The sequence below is a fragment of the Saccopteryx leptura genome, chromosome 8, assembly GCF_036850995.1.
Source record: "Saccopteryx leptura isolate mSacLep1 chromosome 8, mSacLep1_pri_phased_curated, whole genome shotgun sequence".
NCBI lineage: Eukaryota > Metazoa > Chordata > Mammalia > Chiroptera > Emballonuridae > Saccopteryx > Saccopteryx leptura.
Window position 1 is genome coordinate 75404919 of NC_089510.1, and position 23306 is coordinate 75428224.

The 23306-nt window shown below is 38.0% G+C and overlaps 2 protein-coding genes across 5 annotated transcripts in view; one reads left to right on the top strand and one right to left on the bottom strand.

Moving 5' to 3' along the window:
- Positions 1–6455, top strand: part of GNB4 (G protein subunit beta 4) — a 71292-nt gene extending 64837 nt beyond the window's left edge. Inside the window, exon 10 of the mRNA XM_066347431.1 lies at positions 572–6455. Coding sequence (XP_066203528.1) covers positions 572–678 — 107 coding nt within the window. The 3' untranslated portion in view covers positions 679–6455. The remainder of the gene's footprint in view (positions 1–571) is intronic.
- Positions 3840–23306, bottom strand: part of MFN1 (mitofusin 1) — a 39889-nt gene continuing 20422 nt past the window's right edge. For all 4 annotated transcript variants that reach the window (XM_066347429.1, XM_066347427.1, XM_066347428.1 and 1 more), the window contains exons 10-18: positions 21138–21259; positions 18994–19120; positions 18713–18817; positions 18108–18210; positions 17735–17964; positions 15411–15563; positions 14096–14292; positions 10779–10913; positions 3840–8302 (exon numbers count right to left, since the gene is read on the bottom strand). In XM_066347429.1, coding sequence (XP_066203526.1) covers positions 8221–8302; positions 10779–10913; positions 14096–14292; positions 15411–15563; positions 17735–17964; positions 18108–18210; positions 18713–18817; positions 18994–19120; positions 21138–21259 — 1254 coding nt within the window. In that variant the 3' untranslated portion in view covers positions 3840–8220. The remainder of the gene's footprint in view (positions 8303–10778; positions 10914–14095; positions 14293–15410; positions 15564–17734; positions 17965–18107; positions 18211–18712; positions 18818–18993; positions 19121–21137; positions 21260–23306) is intronic.

Here is a 23306-nt window from a genome sequence, read left to right on the forward strand (position 1 = left end):
CCTCCCGCAGCCAAGGCTCCATTGGAGCAAAGTTGGTCAGGGCGCTGAGGATGGCTCTATGGCCTCTGCCTCAGGCGCTAGAATGGCTCTGGTTGCAACAGAGCGACGCCCCGGATGGGCCGAGCATCGTCCCCTGGTGGGCATGCCGGGTGGATCCCGGTCGGGCGCATGTGGGAGTCTGTCTGACTGCCTCCCCGTTTCCAGCTTCGGAAAAATACAAAAAAAAAAAAGAAAAATTGTTTTTGTTGAAAATAGCATAGCTCATTGGCAAAATTTGGCATAGCATGAGTTTATTAGAGAAGTAGACTAATAGCCTGTATCTGTTTTCCTAGATATAAGAAAGCATAATTATGAAAAAATTTAAAAATGAGTGACATGATTTGATGCACATGTCAAAAATTCATGTGGTGCAAAGAATTGTATTTTCCTTACATATCGAGCTTACCCCTGCACTCAGTCTCTAGACTTAGAGAAACTTGTTAGCTTTTAATATTGCCTTCTAGATCTTCTGTGCATACACTTAATTCTAAAACTTGCCATTGCTAACTTTGTACTGACCTTTGTTTTTCAGGTGTTCTTGCTGGTCATGACAACCGTGTCAGCTGTTTGGGTGTAACTGATGATGGTATGGCTGTGGCAACAGGCTCTTGGGACAGTTTTCTTAGAATCTGGAATTAACAGTGCATACAATTTTTCTGTTCTTCACTGATACCTGGAGAAATCAGTGTTATAGCCTGTAGCTGTGAAAAAAAACTCTACCTTATATTTGCAGTTGAAGATTTTTCTATGGAGATTATATATAAAAAAAGCTTTTGGTAAACTACAAAACAGAAAAATGAAAAAAGAGAAAACACAAACAAAACAAGGCAAAGGTGCTTGCTGAGATCGAAAGGACCAGTGTATTGAGTCGAGCTCATTTAACCTGGATGAATTTTTGCTTTTATTCAGTCTGCTTTGTGTAGAACAGAATGTACACATTATTGCAACTTATCATGTTGGTTGTTTGCATTTTTTAAGAACTGCATTTTTAACTTTGTATATATCAGAAATGTCATCTTTTTTAGGGTTTTTTGTTTTTTACATTTTTGAATTTTGTAATGGAGGAACCAGGCACAGTAATTGATGGAAATAATACCATGTGTGTGTCCTTATGTTTGAAGAAAGTCTCCTTGAATTCCAACCTCTCTTTTTAATCTTAGAGATCCTGGTTGCTTCATGTTTTAAGAATGCTGACAGGTAGGTACCTGAGCAGAGTCATTTTGAATATTAGTTTCTGGTGCATCCTTTGCCATCCTATCAATTTAAATAAATGCTGATTTTTCAGTCCTTTGAGGGGAAGATAATCTGAAGGCTAGGGAATAGAGATTTCACTCTGAAACTTTAGACATAAGAAACTTTATTAATGAGTAGACAGCAATAATTGCTTATGAATGGTTCTTGGCATTTTAAAAAGCAGAAAATGATCAAATGACACTTTGAATAACCCTCTAAATAGTTGGCTTTCCTACTGATTTCATATTCTAGAACTGAGTTTGTAGAGTATACTCCTTATTCCAGAACATGGATGCACATTTGGATTGTCCCCAGAGCTCTCCATCAGCATGCATCTAAATTTAAGGGAAAATGATAGCACTACATATTTTTGTTTAATGTAAAATCTAACCAATCACTAGACCTAAGTAGTTATAGTTCTGACAAGGTGTCTTTATGAATTTATGTTCACATGCCTTCAAATTTTAAAAAGGAAACATTTAAGCTCTGCTCTTCTGTAACATTTCATCCCTTAGCACGAAATAATGGTTTCTAAGTGGTTTGGCTTTTCTTCAGAATAGCTAGATCCAAATGATTTCATTTTAAAGCCAGAAGAAAAATTTCAAGAGCAACTCTTAAAGAGTCAGAGGAAAATATTAAGCATTTCACTCCTCTGCTTGCTTTAATGGTAATGATAATGTGCTGTGTTTTACTACAATAGGCCCTGGATTTAAACAGACACTTTCCTCCTCGGATTTTCTCCTACATATAAATCTAAATGACAATGGAAGATTGTTAGTCTTGCTTGATGGTGAAGTCACGGGTTATTCTGATATATTATAGAAGTGCATTGTATGTTTTATTAATAAACTGTGCCTGACTAGGCGGTGGCACAGTAGATAAAGCGTCAGACTGGGACGCAGAAGACCCAGGTTCAAAACCCCGGGGTCACCGGCTTGAGCATGGGATCATATACATGATCCCATAGTTGCTGGCTTGAAGCCCAAGGTTGCTGGTTTGAGCAAGGGGTCACTCACTTTGCTGTAGCCCCCGGTCAAGGCACATATGAGACAGCAATCAATGAACTAAGGTGCCGCAACAAAAAAATTGATGCTTCTCATCTCTCTCCCTCTCTCTGTCTGTTACACACACACACACCCTCAGTTACTGTTGAGATAAATCTGAACTGTTATCTAAATATTCCCAAATTTTATATCAATTTTCATTTTTAAATTGTGAATGTGCTAAAAAGCGCACCAACTATAATGAAGTCAATTTTAACGTCGGTTGATAGTAAAGAGAATAAAATGAATAAAGATTAAGATATAGGGACCAAAGAAACCAGATTTCTTGATGGCAGGCATGAATGTATATTTATACAAACAGATTTCTATAAACTTTTTGCTGTTAATGTTTGTGGACTGTTTATATCACTTCATAAAGAGCAGCTCTTTGAGGTAAGGCAAGAATATTTTAAAGAAACATGTTCATTTCTATTAGGAGAGCTCTTGGAGATTAGGCAAGAATATTTTAAAGCACTATACTCACTTCCAAAAGGGTGCAAGGGTTTGCCATGTACTTCAGCAATTGATCACAAAATCCTAATCAAGAAAGCAGTCCTGCGATGTGCAAAACAGCCTTATATAGAGTATCCCCTGTACTTTGAAAGTTATTCTAGGAACAAGAAACTTGTCAGAGAGGCACACAGACTATAATTCTCTGGTCTTAAACATGTTGATAAAAATGAACCTATTTTAATATTAGTTTCTGTGGATAGTTTAAAAGCAATTCCTATAATTATGTACTAGGCAACTGAAACCTACCAAGGTTGTGGCTAATTATACATATGCTAGTGACCTCATTACCACATTAGCTTACTAGTCTAACCTTTGATTTCTAGTAATATGGGTTCCAGTTGCTAAATATATATATTTACTTGCAGTTTGAGTTTAGCTAATTGTCTATTTAATTCTGTTGCTCATGAGACTTCCTAAAATCAAAAAGAAAGGTATATAATTTGTAGACACTGTCTAGTTTGAATCTTAGTTTTTGAAGGCTTCCGGCGCATGCGGGAGTCTGCCTGCCTGCCTCCCCGTTTCCAGCTTCTGAAAAATACAAAAAAAAAAAAAAAAAAAAAAAGCCAAATGTAGTTTTAAGGAATTTTTATCAAGAATATTGCAGTTATCTAAGGCCTATTCATTCTTCCTTTTACCTTATAAGAAACAGGTTTTACTACTAGACTCTTTAGTCACTTCATAAAGAGTCATTTTAGAGATCTGTCACGAATCAAGGCACAGTCTTATTAAATAAATAGTGACCTGCCACATGGTTAACCAAATCATTCCAAAAACCTGCTCAAGAAAGCACTTACTACCAGGAGCTAGGGAGGGACCTAGTTATTTCTGTACATGTGATTCCAAAGTTACACATATATTGAGTTCCATTTTTTTTTTTAATTTTTATTTATTTACTTTTATTAGAGAGAGAGGGGAGAGAGAGAGAGGAAGAGATAGAGAAAGGGGGAGGAGCAGGAAGCATCAACTCCCATATGTGCCTTGACCAGGCAAGCCCAGGGTTTTGAACCAGCGACCTCAGCATTCCAGGTCGACGCTTTATCCACTGCGCCACCACAGGTCAGGCGAGTTCCATTTTCATAGAAGCAAAGATTGGGCTTAATATTTCAACTACAAGAGACTAGCACACAGTTCTTATTTTAATTTAGATTCAGTAGATCTGATTAATACTCCACGAGAGTGCTAGTCTCCTAGAAATGAGGGTGTAGGTGCTTCTGGAATATAGGGTAAGCAATTTTAAAGTTAACCTATTAAAAGAGATAGATCTTGACTTCTAGTGAGAAACTGAAATTTTTATTGTTTAAAAATACTGTGCAATAATAATTAACTGATCTTTTCTAACATCTTTGTGGTTTTAGATTTAATAAGACTGACCATTTTAAAAGTGAAAACCTTCAGGGAAATCTATGCTTTGAACACCAGTGAGTGTTTCACATTTAAAACTATAACGAAATTGAATATAATGGCTTGTTGATGTATTTAAACCTATGGAAACTGATTAACAATCTCCCAAAGGAGCGTATCATCATTTTAATAGTGAATATTTTCTTTCTAGAATCTTGAGGGTGTGAGTCAGGCTTAAAGAAATTTTTTTACAAGTTACTGTTCAGCTTCTAGTTCCCCTTTTGCCATTGTGAAAAGTGAAAATTTAAAGTCTTGCTTCCTTCCTGTTAGATTTTCTAAAAGACCCACAAGTCACATTTTTCTTGTGAGGAAGGGTAGCACAATGAATAAAACTGGCATTTTAAATTAGATTAAATAGAATGCAAAGTATAGTTTATATTTGCTAGTTTTTCTCTTGTTCCTTTTGAGTTGCCTTAAATTTAGTGCTATATTTAATGTATTAATCACAGATTGATGGTACACCTTGTATTTAGCAAATTTGTTTGCATGTTAACATTTCCCAGGTCTTTTTTTCTTAAACGCAATTACTGATCCTATAGAAGTTACGATGCAGCATTATGTAAAAACTGGTTGTGTTCTAACTCATGTTCAATGTGCCCAACAAAAAACTTACATCATACAGTATTTCTTAATAGAACTTCAGAGATATCCTTGGTAATATGTCAAGCCTTTTTTGTCAGTTACACAATGGTGCTCTATCCTATTGTTTTCTTTACAAAGAACCATCTGAACACTGCATTTGCATATTCTTATCCAAAGGCATCCACATCTAAGTGGGTTTTTCAAGTTGATTGAAATGGTTTTCTTCACCTAGAATGGTTTCTGGTCACTTGTGGCCCCCTACATGGAATGTCAGTAGTATGAATATGGGAAAGGTGAATGTACTATAGTGAGGCTCCTATAAAAGCTTTGAACCAAACAAACAATGGATTTGTCTCATGATTTAACAGTATTGTTGGATCTTTCTGCACAGCAATTCATTCCTTTATTTGTACAGTAGCTCTGTGAAGTAATGTTGGCTGTGAATTGATATTTTAATCAATAAACTGCTTTTAACCAGATTTCATGTGGCATATTTTAAGTCAGTTTGAGATTTTATTAAGCCTGAGAGCTAAACCCCAAGCCCAGAGTTTCATGCTCAGCCCTAATTCCTTCATCTAAACATTGGCCGTGGGCTTCCAGAGCAAGGTCGAGTGATCCTGGCCTCCCCTTCAGTGCTCTAGAGTATGTCAGCTTACTGTAAAGGGCCACAGATTTTCATTAAAAAGCAAACGTAAGTCATTCTTTCCCTGAAGCTCCCTTAGGATAAACAATTCTGTTGCTTATAGGATTGATTATAAGTTTTTACTTTCATCACTACCACTTTGGAGAAGGACGTATGAGGAAACTGAGTATGTGACCAGGTCACTAAATGAGTTAATCCACAACAAATGAGGTGGTCTACTCAGGAAAGCTTGTACATCTACCAGGAAAATTAAGGGTAAAGCTCACTAAATGCCAGTATAAATGCTACATTTATCAACTATCAGACAAGTTTTATTTTCACCTTGCAAGTTTGCATACTTATAAAATGTAGTTTGTAAAAAATTCAGATTATACAAGGTTTATAAAGAATCCTGCGAACACATAGTGAACAATAACCGAACTATATCAACTATACATTATTTCTGTAGAATTCATGGGCTCGGTTGTAGGTGCACTTACCTCTAGGCATAAAGGTTAGATTTCATTATTTTAGTGTCTATTTCCAACACATAGATTTTCAAACTAGATCCAGTGGAACTGTGTTCCGACTGGTGATGGAAAACTTACAAGTTTATATACCAGAAACACAATTTCAGGAGTTCCCAAACGTTAGTGGGCATTGGAATCACCAGGAAGGCTTGGTAAGGACCCACTGCTGGTCTGGCCGGCCAGGTCTGGGTGCCTCTGGGGAAGGGCTCAGAGTGAGCACCTCTTACAGGTGATGTGTGAGACTGTTCATCCATGGACCAAACTTGAGAACCAGAGTAGTACACTAATGAGGTGATACCAAACCACTAATTGTTTCAAAATTTCAAGTACTTTGTATAAAGTTAAGGACTTCAGCTTGTAAAGTAAATTAGCATTACCCAGTCTTAGACATCCATTTTTCATGTTGCAGGTGTTGGCCTGTACCAATTTTGGTTATAAAGCAACAAAACCTATAAATTAATATTTGGCTTTGACACTGAACCCTAGTATTTGGTTGACATAAAAAAACATTTTTGAAATGTTTCTATGGCCTAAGTAGTACTCTCTTAAAATATTCTGAAAAAGTGTTGCACTTGCTGTGAAGACAGGATGACATCCAGGAGCCTTAAAGGCAGAGAAAAGGAAGTACTGAGTATTAAAAGAAAGGAGCATGAAATGTTCTCCCTCCCACGGAAAAGAAGCATGGACATACTTGGCCAAACGCTCTGTGCCCACTGTGACTGCATTTCTAACAAGCATCTAAGGTGATGCTGATTTGGTGATCATCATGGCTACATTTTGTGTGGCAAAGCCCTAGAACATCATTTTAAAATGTTGCCATATGTAAGTTTCAATTTGTTTTTAACACAAACACAATACCTGAATCTGTAAACATTTCCTTAAGCTAAAAAATTACTGATGATTTTTAACCAGGCCCTGACAAATCCATACAATTAAAAGTAAAGCTGCCCTGGCCGGTTGGCTTAGTGGTAGAGCGTTGGCCTGGCGTGCAGGAGTCCCGGGTTCGATTCCCGGCCAGGGCACACAGGAGAAGCGCCCATCTGCTTCTCCACCCCTCCCCCTCTCCTTCCTCTCTGTCTCTCTCTTCCCCTCCCGCAGCCAAGGCTCCATTGGAGCAAAGTTGGCCCGGGCGCTGGGGAATGGCTCTGTGGCCTCTGCCTCAGGCACTAGAATGGCTCTGGTCCTGACGCCCCGGATGGGCAGAGCATCACCCCATGGTGGGCATGCCGGGTGGATCCCGGTCGGGCACATGCGGGAGTCTGTCTGACTGCCTCCCCGTTTCCAGCTTCAGAAAAATACAAAAAAAAAAAGGTAAAGCTATGGGGGGGGGGGGCGGGACGGGACACTATGGACGACCCAGCAGTGTCCTCAGCAAGTACCTTCTGAGGAACAGAGTGCACACAGCTGTAACTACCTAGAACTCAGACCTCCCATCTCTGGCTTTTTCACCACTTCAGACTTCTCTGAGATAGAAAGCTTTCCTTCCTGTAAGCATAGCTGAGGCTGGAGATGTTTCTTTAGCAACATCAGGAAGCTATTCAACCCAGATCCATTTACCCGCAGCCTCTGTGCCCCAGGTTAATGTATTCTCTGCTGCACCACCACAAGTCAGGGGCTTCAACACAGATAATTTTAGAAGAGACTATTTCGAATAACAAACCTTTATACTGCTTTACATGAGTTTTAATGGGAATATAAGATGGAGTAAAAAACAGCATATTTATTAGTGGTTTACATACCTACCAGAATGGCAAAAAGGACCGTAACTTGCAAGGAAATACATTCAAGAACATTCCATACTCCTTTTTGGTGGTTAGACCAATGCAGATATAAAACAAAAAAGTGACTCTTGCCATTAAAGTGACATCAAAAGTTAGTTTTGAGAAAGAGGAAAAGGGTGCATTCTCTAACTCCTGGATGCCAGGAAGCAGAGTTTTCAGAATCAAAAATAAAGAGAGCCCTAATTAAGAGCAAGGCCCCACCCCTCAGGGGTCACATAGTTGGTTCCGTTGCTTTTAACTAATTCATCATTTTAACAACTTAGCCAGTTCTTTACCCAAAATTAAAACTAAAGAGACATAATAACACTCTTCAGAAATGCAAACACCCTGAGATAGACCATAACCAGACTCCACACAAGAATTTGCTATTTAGGTATACTGAGTACAATTCATATTTAAAATTATTTCATAAAAATAACTGTCCCAAATCATCCAAGTGCCATTATCTCCAATGATGATCACCAAAGCGATCTCTATTAAGATTCTTCTTCATTGCTTGAATGTAGAAACTGCTTAGTAAAATTCTCCAGCTCATTTTTAAGTTGAACGGCTTTATTTCTAATTTAAAAAATGAACAAAACATCAAAATAATTATCATTAAGGTCAATGAGAATAAAAATGCATTCACACCACTCTTAAAAATATAAGAAATAAACCCCACTAGCCAACTATTGCTACATTTATTTGAACTCAGACTAAATTATAAAAACCCTTTTTAGAATACTTAACGTGTGCTACTAAACAGAGTCCAATGTTCAGGACTAAAAAGAATGAAGTTAAGAAATCGGAGTCCTGTTACCTTTCATGGGAGTTATGACCTAAGTCATGTACAGTCTAATTGCCTTGCATTTTCCTGAAGTTAAGCATAAAGCACTATAGAGTAAGTTTTATATATGGACCATAGTATACCAAAATTAAAAAAAAATACTAGAATCATACTTGATACAGCCAAATGCCCATAAAAAGAGGAAAACAGGAACTTGTGTCCCCTATCCTCGTGATATGCCAGGGAACACAAACATACTTGAACGAGCGTCCTCCTTTTTTCTTGGTCTTGTTCTGTTTTGTGAAGTGCACATTTGAGTGATGTAAGTTAAATGTACAGGTGACCTTCATTGTATATATCTTTGGGCAACTCTGCTGAAGTATTAGGTAAATTCTATCTGAGCCTATCCTAGTAACAATGGAGATTCTAATCATGGTATTTGTTTTTTTAAAATTTTCCTCTTAGAAAAAGGATGAATTAGCAGGTAGAAAATATTCATACTTATTCAAGTCAGTTCAGTCAAAACCAGAAAGGTATATGAGTGCCAATAATGTCTTATCATTTATGTTTTGCTAAAACAAAATGAAACACCCTGACCGGGTGGTGGCTCAGTGGATAGAGCGTCGGACTGGGATGCGGAAGGAACCAGGTTCGAGACCCCGAGGTCGCCAGCTTGAGCGCGGGCTCATCTGGTTTGAGCAAAAGCTCACCAGCTTGGACCCAAGGCCCCTGGCTCGAGCAAGGGGTTACTGGTTTGCTGAAGGCCCACGGTCAAGGCACAGATGAGAAAGCAGTCAACAACTAAGGTGTCGCAATGAAAAACTGATGATTGATGCTTCTCATCTCTCTGTGTTCCTGTTTGTCCCTGTCTATCCCTTTCTCTGACTCTCTCTCTGTCCCTGGAAAAAAATTAAAAAATAAATAAATAAAAAATAAAATGTATATTATAAAAATGAAACACTATTTAAAAACCTCCCTAGGTGAAAAAAAAACAAAAACTCTACTGGATATAGTTATACCAAATTTGAAAGGTTGTATTTGTGAAGATCTAACTCAAAGCAGGAGCAATGGAACACTTGCAGGAGAGGGGTGCTGTGTGTCTATGCAAGGAGGCTGGGGTCGAAGTCTAAGAGAGAGGCAGTTATCTTCTCCAGAGACTGAGATTGAGGTGCAGTGAGAATGTGACTGCTGATCAGATTAAGACATCACAGAGAGACACAATCAGAGGTGTTTTAAATATATGTCCCAAAATTCAGGACACAAGGACAACCTCTCCAATTTGCAGACATTGCAAACTGCTTGGATATAAGCAACTATGTATAGTATGTACCCTGGGTAAGTAGCAGCAGAGATTAAATGACACAATGATTCTCTCAGACTCATAGGTGAGCCAACAAATGGGAATGAAGAGGAAAGTTAAGAACTGCCAAGAAGTACAGACCACATGGTGACACTTCTGGTCTTGTCCTCGAAAGCAGAATTTATCTAGATCCCAAAGAATCCATGATAAACCATATTAAACCAGAATTCTGTATTATATTGGGATATCTTTTTACTTTTATAGCTTTGAATTTAATAGGCCCCAGTAAAAATGGAAGTTATGGGTCTTGGAAATAACGAACTAAAAGCTGATAATTATAGAACTTGTGCTCTCAAAAGGGAGTAATATAAAGTAGCTTAACAGAGAGTTCTAAGTTTAAATCTCAAAATGTCCATTTACATCAGATGTTTTTTTCTTGTTGAAATTAGCATTCATTAAAATTCCAAATCTATGGCCTGACCAGGCGGTGGCGCAGTGGATAGAGCATTGGACTGGGATGCAGAGGACCCAGGTTCGAGACCCCGAGGTCGCCAGCTTGAGCGCAGGCTCATCTGGTTTGAGCAAAAGCCCACCAGCTTGAACTCAAGGTCGCTGGCTCCAGCAAGGGGTTACGCAGTCTACTGAAGACCCACGGTCAAGGCACATATGAGAAAGCAATCAATGAACAACTAAGATGTTGCAACGCGCAATGAAAAACTAATGATTGATGCTTCTCATCTCTCTCTGTTCCTGTCTGTCTGTCCCCGTCTATCCCTCTCTCTGACTCACTCTGTGTCTCTAAAAAATAAAATAAAATAAAATTCCAAAGCTATGGAATTAAATATGGAAAATTATAATTTAAGCCAACAGAAAGGAAAGTATTGATATTCACAGGTGATTTACATAATTATATTTTGGTAATTAGACCAATAAATGTTCATAATATTGAGAAAAAATAGTTCAAATACCTTAAAAGCTTTGAATTGTTCTGTATTTCTTCCAACTGACCTATCTCTTTGGAAAATCTGGCAATTTCTTCTTCCAGGTGTCTTTGTGTAATATCAACTTGTTGGCACAGGCGAGCAAAAGTAGTTGCCATTTCCCTTAAAATAAAAACAATTTTATCAGTAGTCACAAATGTCTTAAAAAGCATGGGGTTTTTAAAAGATTCTAATAAAAGATCATAAATTCAAAATATACTTAAAAACATAAAGTATCGGCCCTGTCCGGTTGGCTCAGCGGTAGAGCGTTGGCCTGGCGTGCGGGGGACCCGGGTTCGATTCCCAGCCAGGGCACATAGGAGAAGCGCCCATTTGCTTCTCCTCCCCCCCCTTCCTCTCTGTCTCTCTCTTCCCCTCCCGCAGCCAAGGCTCCATTGGAGCAAGGATGGCTCGAGCGCTGGGGATGGCTCCTTGGCCTCTGCCCCAGGTGCTAGAGTGGCTCTGGTCGCGGCAGAGCGACGCCCCGGAGGGGCAGAGCATCGCCCTTAGTGGGCGTGCCGGGTGGATCCTGGTCGGGCGCATGCGGGAGTTGTCTGTCTCTCCCCATTTCCAGCTTCAGAAGAATACAAAAATATATATATATATATAAAAAACAAAACAAAACAAAACATAAAGTATCAAAAAATAAGGGGTAAAAAAAAAAAATAGCCTGACCAAGTGGTGGTGCAGTGGATAAAGAGTTGGACTGGGATGCAGAGGACCCAGGTTTGAAATCCTGAGGTCACCAGCTTGAGCATGGGCTCATGTGCCTTGCACGTGGGCTCACCAGCTTGAGTGTGGGGTTGCTAGCTTGAGCCCAAATGTCACTGGCTTGAAGCCCAAGGTCGTTAGCTTGAGCAAGGGGTCATATGCTCTGCTGTAGCTCCCCCCATTCCCCCGCCCAGGTACATATGAGAAAGCAATCAATGGACAACTAAGGTGCTGCAATGAATAATCAATGCTTTTCATATCTCTCCTTTTCTGTCTTTCTGTCCCTCGCTCTGTCTCTGGTCACACACACACAAAAGAAGTCAAAGAATAAGGTGCTGAAGGTGCTGAGAATGGGATGAAGTAGGTATGGTACTTGAAAGTTTAGTATGACTGTGGGTTTAATTTCCTCTGGCCTCCAGACCCGGACTCCAGAGGCAGTCTTCTGTTATATGGCTGTGTATATGAACAAATTTTAAAGAGGCAAAAGAGTATGTTTTTTTAGAGGTACAATAAGCCTTACTTTTGTCTCCTGCCATAAAGATAATTACTGAAAACAGGATAGAAAATTTCATCAACTCCTGTGACTTAGGCAAAAATATTTTAAATCGTAGCAACAATTAACTGTATTTCTAGAACTGAAGGGTATTCTTTTGTGTGCTAGTTCATACATTAGTTTTGACAAACATTATGTTTATATTTTGTAACTGGTAGCATGCCTAGTAAGTCTGTGTGTATCTCTGGAATATGATTGTCTTACTTGTTTTTCTCTGCAACTCTTCTCCTGTGTGCCTTTACCATGGTCATCATTTTCTCCATTCTGTCCCCTTTGCACCAATTACCAGTATTAAACAACTGAAGCATCTTTCATTATTTTAATGTTTTATTACACTAATATTTAGTATTATTTTAACTGAGTCTTTAGTTAGGGTTATCTCCATTAGTGTGTACTGTCCTCTACGGAAACAATCGAGTTATCTTTAACTTTTTACTTCCCATAATGTCTAACATAGTTATTATCAGATGGCAGGCAATAAATGATGATCAGATGAATGGAAAACTTCCTTGGCTTTTATGTGTAAATCCCAGCTGATTTCTGTTGGAGATCCAGCTATCTTCATTAGAGGAAAGATCTTTCTTAATAAAAAGTTAAAACTATTATATAAAATAGGAGCTCAATAAATATTTGGTAAATGAATGAACGAACTAATTCAGTGGTCTCAAATCCATGCCCTCACTGTCTCCATTCTCTATAGCTCTGTTGGCACAGGCTTTCATCTTGTGTCTCAAACAGTATAATTTCCCTGCAAATTCTTATCTCCTTAATCTAAACCATTCTATACACACCACACCACCGCAGAGTTATTCGCTGTAGAACTAAATATTAATGGTATCGCTCCCAGGATTCCTAATTATTCAAACCCGTCCTAGTGTTAGATTCATACTTGAATGTACCTCCTCCCCTCCCCCATATACACATCTCTCACTGAAATTCTCTCATGTTTCTGAACACATTCCTTTTCCCTACTTTCTTGCTTTGGGTTGGGCTGTCTTCTCTTCCTTCACCTCCTTGTTCTGCACATTCTACACCTCCTCTAGGAAATTTTTTTTTAATTTTGAGAAAGAGAGAGCACAAGAAAGACAGGAAGGGAGAAGAGAGATGAGAAGCGTTAACTTACAGTTGCTTCACTTTAGTTGTTCATTGATTGCTTCTTATATGTGCCTTGACCAGGGGGGGGCTCAGACCCAGCCGCTGACCCCTTGCTCAAGCCATCAATCCTGGGATCAGGTTGGTGATCCCATGCTCCAGCCAGCAACCCCTTGCTTAAGCTGGTGACCTCAGTGGTCCAGGTCAACACTCTATCCACTGAACCACCACTGGTCATGCTAGGAAATCTTTATTGATTCATTAACCGTCATGATTTCAGATTCCAGCGCTTCATATCATGAGGCTCTCACATTACTTATCACTTTTACCTCTTGTTATAATTATGTACATTATTTCTTCTATTAAATTACAATCTTTAACCCTGAGAACTTTTAATTCATCTCTCATCAGCATCCAAATACAGATTATGCACTGACTTAACTAGAATTCTACATATTTTTACGAAATCAATAAAATATTTATGATATATAAAAAAAAGACAGTGGACCCAGGTATTTATTATAACAGTAACAAATGTGTTCACATTGTGATAATCCTTTGAACTATATTCATTTATGCATTTTCGACCTATATGTATGTCATACTTCAATAACCCCCCCCTTTATTTTAGCGAGACAGGGACAAGAAAGGGACAGACAGGCAGGCAGGGAGAAAGATGAGAAGCACCAATTCTTCATTGCAGCACCTTAGTTGTTCATTGATTGCTTTCTCATATGTGCCATGACTAGGGGGATGGGGGGGGGGCTCTACAGCAGAGCAAGTGACCCCTTGCACTCAATCCTGATGAGCTTGCACTTAAGCCAGAGACCTCAAGGATTCGAACCTGGGTCCTCAGCGTCCCAGTCCGACGCTCTATCCACTGTGCCACCTCCTGGTCAGGCTACCCCTCCCCCTTTTTTATTAGTTAAAGGTCAACTTTTCAACTTACTGTTGTACTTGATGGCTGCAGTTTGCACTTGTGAAGCTGACAATCATCTGCAGTTTTTCAGTTGCATAGTTCACAAACTGCTGCTTAAAAGCTCTCTCCTTGGCTCGGGTGGTCCAGCTCAGCCTTTCATAAAGATATAAGGCTCCATACATACTTAATGAAACAGATATGAGTTTCCAGCCTACAGTTTTCCAAATCTGCAAGATAAATTCACAGTTTACTTTGAGAAAGAAAAATACCATTGGGGATATTGTACTACACGTCTTTGAGTCACACCCTTTTTAAAAATATTTATATTCCTTCTCTATGAGAACCTAAAGTTAATCAGAAATCAAGCTGAAAAAGGAGTAACACAAAAATATTAGGCAAAACGTTTGATTACCTGCTAGACATTTGGTAAGTTGATTCAATGTATCTCAACAAAGGAGATTTCTTTTAAACCAGAGGTTTCAAAATTCAAAGCATACAAATATATGCTGTTACTGATATAAAATTTTTTTTTTTAACATATAAGAACCACTATTGCCCTGGCTGGTTGACTCAGTGATAGAGTGTCGGCCCGGCATGTGGAAGTCTTGGGTTTGATTCCCAGTCAGGGCACAAAGGAAAAGCGACCATCTGCTTCTCTTCCCCCCTCCTTCTCTCTCTCTCTCTCTTCCTTTCCTATAGCCATGGCTCAAATGGTTTGAGCAGGTTGGGCTCCATGGCCTGGCCTCAGGTGCTAAAATAGCTTGGGTAGCAAGCAACAGAGCATCAGCCCCAGACAGGGGATGCTGGGTGGATCCCAGTATGGATGCATGTGGGAGTCTATCTCACCACCTCCCCTCCTCTTGCTTAAATCAAACAAACAAAGATATAAAAAAGAACCACTACTAAAAAGTAATCTTTAATACTTTTGTATTCAAAGACTAGAAAAGGAACCTGGATCATTCTTGTTACTCAATATACAAATATTTCTGTATGCTGTGACAGATGGAAAAAGTCAGAAAGCATTGTTTTAAGGACCAGCTAGTGGTATTTCTTTCCTCAAGATGTATATTTAAAAATTTTATATTGTGTCAATAATTTCACTATATGTATTATAAGTCATTCTGTATTTAAGTTATATACCAATTATATTTTAATTTAAAAATAAATATTTAAAAAAATTCAAGACAAGGCTTGTGAAACTCTTAATTCACTAATTTTAACCTACAACTCTTATGTCATTTTATAGATCCAGAAAGAAGTAAATATACCTTTTTCTCTTTGTGATCTAGCAGACAGCTTTGCAAAAATTTCAATTTTCACTGTAATAAAAACGACGGTTCCTTACCACGCCTCCAACAACGATGATGCCCATAGACGTCCTGGATGTAAGAGAAGCTAGCCCTGTGATCAAGGTGACCATGAGTTCTTCCTGCGATGCGCTGTCTGGGGTTGCTGGGTTGGCAGGAGCAGTGGGGGTAGAAGCTAGAGATCTGGGGAGCTAAGAGCATTGGGAAAAAACATTATTACAAGTAAACAGTAACAAGTGAAATAAAACTTATAAAATTCTATTGCATTTATCTTTAAATCATAGTAATCAATGAAAAGAACACTCCAATTAAAGAGTTTATCATAAACATATGAAGAAAGTAAAAATGATCTGAAACTTATTTTCTATGACCTAGATATTGAAAAGAATAATGAATTTTCATAACATACAATTAATCTACCTATAAACAGTAGGCCTTCAACTCTCAAGACAAATCAAAACTATTTTTTAAAAAATTCTCACACTGCCTAGCCTGTGGTGGCGCAATGGATAGCGCATCGACCTGGAGTGCTGAGGTCACCAGTTGGAAACCCTTGTCTTGCCTGGTCAAGGCACACACGAGAAGCAATCAATAAACAACTAAATAGTGAAGCATCTATGAGTTGATACTTCTTGTTTTCCCTGCCTCTTCTCTCTGTAAAATCAGTATTTAAAAATAAAAAAATTCTCACACCAGAAACACAATCTTTTAAAATAAAATTGGACATCAAAATTAAACCTTTTACACACTTAGAAATACATCATAACAAAATTAAAAGATAGGCCACATACTAGAACAACATATTTGGAAACCATATATCTGACAAAGAACATGTATCTATAATACATAAAGAATTCCTACAAGTCAGTCAAAAGCCAAATAACCCAATTAAAAATTTGGGTAAATTATTTGAACAGACATTTTATAAAGCAAGATACATGAACTGCTAAAAGCACGTGACTAGTTCAAAATCATTAGTCATTAGGGAAGTACAAACTACAATGAGATACAACTTCACATGCACTAGGAATAAAAAAGACAGACAATAACAAGTCATGATGAGAATGCTGAGAAACAGAGAACCTTAACACACTGCTTATGTGAATGTAAAATTGGAAAACATTTTGGCAATTCTTTAGAAAGCTAATCATGGATTTGCCTATGGTCCAGCAATTTGAATAGAGAAGTGAAAACAAACGTCCACATAAAAACAGAACATGAGTGTTCATAGCATCATTATTCATAATAGCCAAAAAGTACAATAACTAAAATGTGCATCAGCTGATACCTGGATAAATAAAATCTGTGCTATGTCTAATGGAATTTTATTCAACCATAAAAAGGCATGAAGTACTAGCACATGCTAGAACATTTGTGTACCACAATGATGAGTCCTAAAAGGCCAGATTTTTTTTTTTTTTGTATTTTTCTGAAGTTGGAAACGGGGAGGCAGACAGACTCCCGCATGTGCCGACCAGGATCCACCCAGCATGCCCACCCAGGGGCGATGCTCTGCCCATTTGGGGCATTGCTCTGTTGCAACCAGAGCCATTCTAGCGCCTGAGGCAGAGGCCATGGAGCCATCCTCAGCACCCGGGCCATCTTTCCTCCAATGGAGTCTTGGCTGCTGGAGGGGAAGAGAGAGACAGAGAGGAAGGAGAGGGGGAGGGGTGGAGAAGCACATGGGCACTTCTCCTGTGTGCCCTGGCCGGGAATCGAACCCGGGACTCCTGCACGCCAGGCCGACGCTCTACCACTGAGCCAACTGGCCAGGGCCAAAAGACCAGATTTTTAAAGTTCCTCTTATAGGGAACCACCAGAAAGGGCAAACAGATAGGTATGGGAAAGTGACTAGCAGTGGGGCTGGAGGGGGAATGATGATTGACAACAAAGGGATACAAGGACATCTTTGGGGTGAAAGAAATGTTCTAAAACTAGACTCTGATGATGATAAACTGTCATGACTCATAAATCAAAAATATATTAAATTGATAAATCCAAAAAAGTTTTTTAAACATTTATATTCCAATTTATCTTAAGTCTGAAAACAAAAACTTTTAAGATGAGAAACTAAAATGGTTCCAATTATGAATGAAGAATGACCTACAACAGTACAGAATGAAAACTCTGGACTTGGCTTTCCTTTATACATTGTATACCTAACTCAGAATAGCTCCATGTAACAGATATTAGCTCACAAATATGCACATTTCACACAGCTAGTTCTAGTATAGAAATCACATAACCAAAATATAAAAGGAGAATCTCAACTGGTAGAATCAAAGATACAAACTGGTGTAGCTGTATAGTAATAAACATCTGATTAAAAACTACTATAATCAGTGAAAACAAAACTCTGCACCTGAAAGATAGGCTCGGATAATCCTAGAAGCACCCTCTGTGCATTCGTAGGGCCCAAGAAACGATGGACGAGGCAAGACCAGCCCAAGGAAAAACGAAACACAATATCCTCTTGAAAATCTGAACATAACTTGTGGCAATTTAGGTCATAGCTGAGATCAAATTTCTTGCAAGGAATCAGTGTATGCAGTTTATTCTGTACATCAGCTGGAAGTAATGGCTTCAAATTTTCTAGAAAGAACAAAATTATGACATTTATTTTAAAAAACGGTAGTAAATAATGTTTTTATCATTGTATAAAATACCTAAAGGAAAATAAATCCAATACCAATAAAATAAAATACTACACATGAACCTGTAGACATAAATATTACCAATAATTTCTTGCTGGGACTGAAGCATTGAAGTGTTGACTTCGCTGGTGCACCGATCGGCCAAATTTCTCCCCATACCATCTTCTATATGCTTATTCAGCTCCTGTTAAAACAGTCAATGTCCCCATTATCTCTTCTCTGGAACATAAGCAACTTTATAAACACTAAAAAATGTAGTAAGCGCTAAAATAATCTTATTCTAAGAGGATAACTTTTCTGTGTACTCTAAATACAAGGTAGTTTACCTTTATTGAGGAGGGTACAGTATATGTTAACAGATCAATTGTGTACTGATTGCTACACACACTAAGACAAACCTAAACCTACATAAGAGAGGAGGGAAGACAGACTCCTGCATGTGCCCCAGGGCCAATGCTCGAATAAACCAAGCTATCCTCAGCACCTGAGGCCCACACTCAGACCAACCTAGCTACTGGCTGTGGGAGGGGATGGGCGAGACAAGAGGGAGAGGGAGGGGAAGAGAAGCAGATGGTCGTGTCTCATGTGTGCCCTAATCAGGGATCGAACCCAGGATGTCCGCATGCCGGGCCAATGCTCTATCCACTAAGCCAACCAGCCAGGGCCCTAACTATAATTTCACTTACATTTTTATATATTTTCAATACACTTGGAGTAGGATGAAACTCAGAACAAAATTCATCAACCAAAACAGAGAGTCGACAAATTTCATCTGTCATTGCACATGAAACCTGAAAATATGAAAAACAAAATCAGAGTAAAAAAATGAAACAAGATCAACCATTTAAAAAGTAAAACTGAAAAATAAAACTTAAAATATTCCTTTAATGCAACACGGATAACATTTTTAGCATTATCAAAAATATTTTCATTCCCAGTATTTTAATCACAAAGTTACTTTACCTACCTTATTTGCCACCTCCTCTGTAACCTCCCTGATTTTCTTCTTAACATCGAGGGTTAAAAGATTCATCTGGTTTCGGATAAAGTCCAGTCTATCTATTTGGTCTTCCCTTTCTTCCATGGAATAAACCCTATTATATTATGAAGATTAATTAATATTCAGGGGACATTAAAGTCTCAAAGTAATTCAGGGCACTCAATTATGTACTGAACCATCTGTTCACATAATAGATGGAAAAAAAACCCCTCGTATTTCAATATCAAAAAGCATTCAAATAATATTTCACTTATATTTTATAGACTGGATATAAATGACTTTGTTTCTCTGCCCATTTGTCACCTGAATCCCACCAAAGGATTAATAAGAATTCTAAGTCTCCAAACACTTCACAGATATGAACAGAACTCAATACTGACTTGACTCAATAAATAAGAGCCAGCAAATGGCATCCTGTAAGCCAAACCCAGTAATTGCTAGTTTTTGTTCAAGTTTTCTTAAAATACAGCTGTGTCCATTCATGTACCAATTGCCAAAATGCCTGGTTTTTCTCTAAAACTGCAGAAGCAAGCGAGTAGTTATAAGAGAGAGTGTGGAACACAAAGCCTAGAATATTTTCTATCTAGGCTTTATAGATAATTCGTTAACCTATGGATGATGTAGGAAAAAAAACAGACCTGAGATTCTTTTAAGATCATCTTTAACAAATAATATCTAAGACATTAAGATTATATAAACCATTCTCAAATCACATTTCCTTTGTGCCATGTTTACATCAATGTCCAATAGTTTTAAAAATTAATAAGGTCAATCCAAAGGACCAAATAATCACTTAGCTGACTGTAATAAAACACTGGAGCTGAAAGGGATGTAAATGGCTATACAATCTCATTACAGGAGGTCCTTGGGTTACAACAGTCTCGACCTATATTTCGAGTTTACAATGCTCACTCCCATAAAAACCTAAAAAAATTAAGATGTGTTTCTGTTTACGCCATTAGCGTCATACTTACATAAGGACTATGTGGGCGAACTATATAGTTGGGTTGCACGCGGGGGAAGAATATGCAGTACAGTGGGCAGTACAGTACATTTATTTCCTTTTCCTGTGGCTCAGTTGTGTTTCTATGCTCTAGATTATGATTTTACAACTGTGTTAGGATAGGTAAGTGACTTAGGCTAAGGTGTGTTTTGACTTACACCAAAATTCAGGTTACATCACTGTTGTAGGAATGGAACTGTGTCGTAACCTGAGGATCTGCTGTATATAGAAATAGTGCACAGAACCTGAGATCAGAGTTCCAGGTCTCACCCTTTCATTTTACATGCTGGAAATTTTCTAATTTTCTAGATTATACATTCTTGCAAAAATGTCAAAATTAGATAATAGATATGAGAGGAATTTTTCCCAGCAGTATCAAAAACAATGAAAATTCCCATTTATATATCATCTTGGACTTAATCTTTACTGCTTTACGTCTTTTTAAAATTGCATTAAGCTCACTAAAGGTTCAGTTGAGGCCTAACATCATTATATTTGTCGCATCTAGTAACATACTGATCGTTGTTTCAAGTGTATCTCAAGGTTGCGACAACTGCCCTTTTCTTTGATAGTGCTGTCTTTTTCATTTTTATAAAGCAAATGGAATAAAATAGTGCAGTAGAGTTTGACATACAGAGTAGCGCTTAGCAAACCGACTTTCTGGCTCACAAGTAATATCCTGTCTATCAGCTGATAAAAAACCACCACTGGCATAAAAGAGAGACTTGAAGGGATTAATGCATGAATAGATGACAGATGGGTCTTGGGTTGAATATAAAAAAGAGAGTCACCTATTTCACACTTCTTCAAGAAATTTAGCTTAAAGAAATATTTCTTCTACTACTTTACAGCTACTTTAAAACTACTAAACATTTTAAAACCATAACTTATACTCAAGAAATACTGAGATCCAGGTAATATAAATGATACATACAATAAATAAATACAGTTTCAAATATTCATTTAAAAACATCCAAGTAGACACAAGCTAACTGCACAAGGTTGATTTTAATAGGAAAAGCATTTACAGTGTAATAATTTTAAATCTAGTTTAAGGAATTCAGAATAAAAAACTTACATTTTTATTTTGCAATAAATGCATTCATACCTTTTCTCTGCTGCTGCCACGTTTACTGAATCCATTATGTCTTGCACAGTATCTAGTATCTGTTTAGCTCTGATAGTGTGCTGTTCAAACTTTGTTTTCACTGCTGACTGCGAGATACACTCCTGCGAGGGGCCCAAGCCATAACACATTACTGTAATTCCATCCCAACAGTTTCAGGAATTTAAACACAAAACTTGCTGTTCATAACTTCAACCAAAAACAGAAATTAGAATAGAAAATAAATGCATGATAAACACAATTTAAAATACAAAGGTTAAAAAAAAAAAGATTTGAAAGTAAAAAGGGGGTTCAAACAGCAAGTTCAAATTTTTGTGTAATTTTACACAGTAATGTGCAATGGTTTTTGACTATATGACTTAAAATTAAAAAATAACAGGATACTATCTTCATTGTTTAGGAGGGTTTTTTGAATTACTAATTTTATTTGTACTGCCTTTAATCTAATTCTAGTTTAGATTTTTCTCATACTTGTAATAGCTTAATAAAGTTCTTACATTGTGAATTAGAATTTTAGAGTGCTAAAAAAATGTTAAATGCTATATTCACATAAGGTTATTAAAAAGAACTTTTGCAGATTACAACTTAAACACTTTAAAATATATTCTTTAATAACAAACAACCTAAGTAATATTTTAAATTGTTTATAGAAAAACTATTTAAAGTTTTCAAAGATAACCCTGTTATCATTATTGGTCTACAGTGTGTGCATGCAGGTCCCAATGATGCCTTATCTCATTTGCTTCATCTTCAAGCTAACTCTAGTGCATAACCTGTTAATAGCTTTATAAATGTTTCATGACTAGTGTTTTGTTTTTAAAAAACAGAATAAAATACATCAGAACATATCACATATAGTAAAGAATATTTATTTTGTGAAATTTAGTTTAAATTTTAATATAGGTGCTTACTACTTATTATTTAAAATATTTATGGTGATTTATCGTTCAATGTTTATAAAACCATTAAATTAAAATCAGCTTTTCATGTTCACTTCATAGAAAGTCAAACTCCGTACTGACATAACATTTGAAAACAACTACAAGTGTTTACAGAAAAATACTATCTGGTCTTTGAACAAACAAGAAATGTTCATCTGGGCCTGACCAGGAGGTGGCGCAGTGGATTGAGCATCGGACTGGGATGCAGAGGACCCAGGCTCGAGACCCCGAGGTCGCCAGCTTGAGTGCGGGCTCATCTGGTTTGAGCAAAGCTCACCAACTTGGACCAAGGTCACTGGTTTGAGCAAGGGGGGTCACTCAGTCTGCTGTAGCCCCCAGGTCAAGACACATATGAGTAAGCAATCAATGAACAACTAAGGTGTCGCAATGAAGAATTGATGCTTCTCATCTCTCTCCCTTCCTATCTGTCTGTTCCTATCTATCCCTCTCTCTGACTCTGTCTCTGTAAAAAAATAATAAAATAAAATCAATCAATAATATTTTTAAAAATGTTCATCTGGGTCACAGCATCAATAATTACAATAGAGGCCATGGCTGGTTGGCTCAGCGGGGGGGTAGAGCGTCGGCCTGGCGTGCGGGGGACCCGGGTTCGATTCCCGGCCAGGACACATAGGAGAAGCGCCCATTTGCTTCTCCACCCCCCCCCCCTCCTCTCTGTCTGTCTCTTCCCCTCCCGCAGCCAAGGCTCCATTGGAGCAAAGATGGCCCGGGCGCTGGGGATGGCTCCTTGGCCTCTGCCCCAGGCGCTAGAGTGGCTCTGGTCGTGGCAGAGGGACGCCCCGGAGGGGCAGAGCATCGCCCCCTGGTGGGCGTGCCGGGTGGATCCCGGTCGGGCGCATGCGGGAGTCTGTCTGACTGTCTCTCCCCATTTCCAGCTTCAGAAAAATACAAAAATAATAATAATAATAATAATTACAATAGATGTTTTGTAGGAAGCCAGGTTTATTTTCTACAATGAATTTTTTAAAATTAAGGATATACTAAGACACCAATATTTCTTTGAATTCATCTGTTTGAACATCTTTATACATATATACTAGTACAAAATTGTGGTCATTACTTTCTAAAGTTATTACTATGCTTCATTAAAATAGCTTTCAGGCTTTAAACAGTATTCATTTAATACTCGTCTTAGATACAGGGTAGGGAAAAAGTAGATTTATAGTTATAACTATGTAAAACAGTGCAT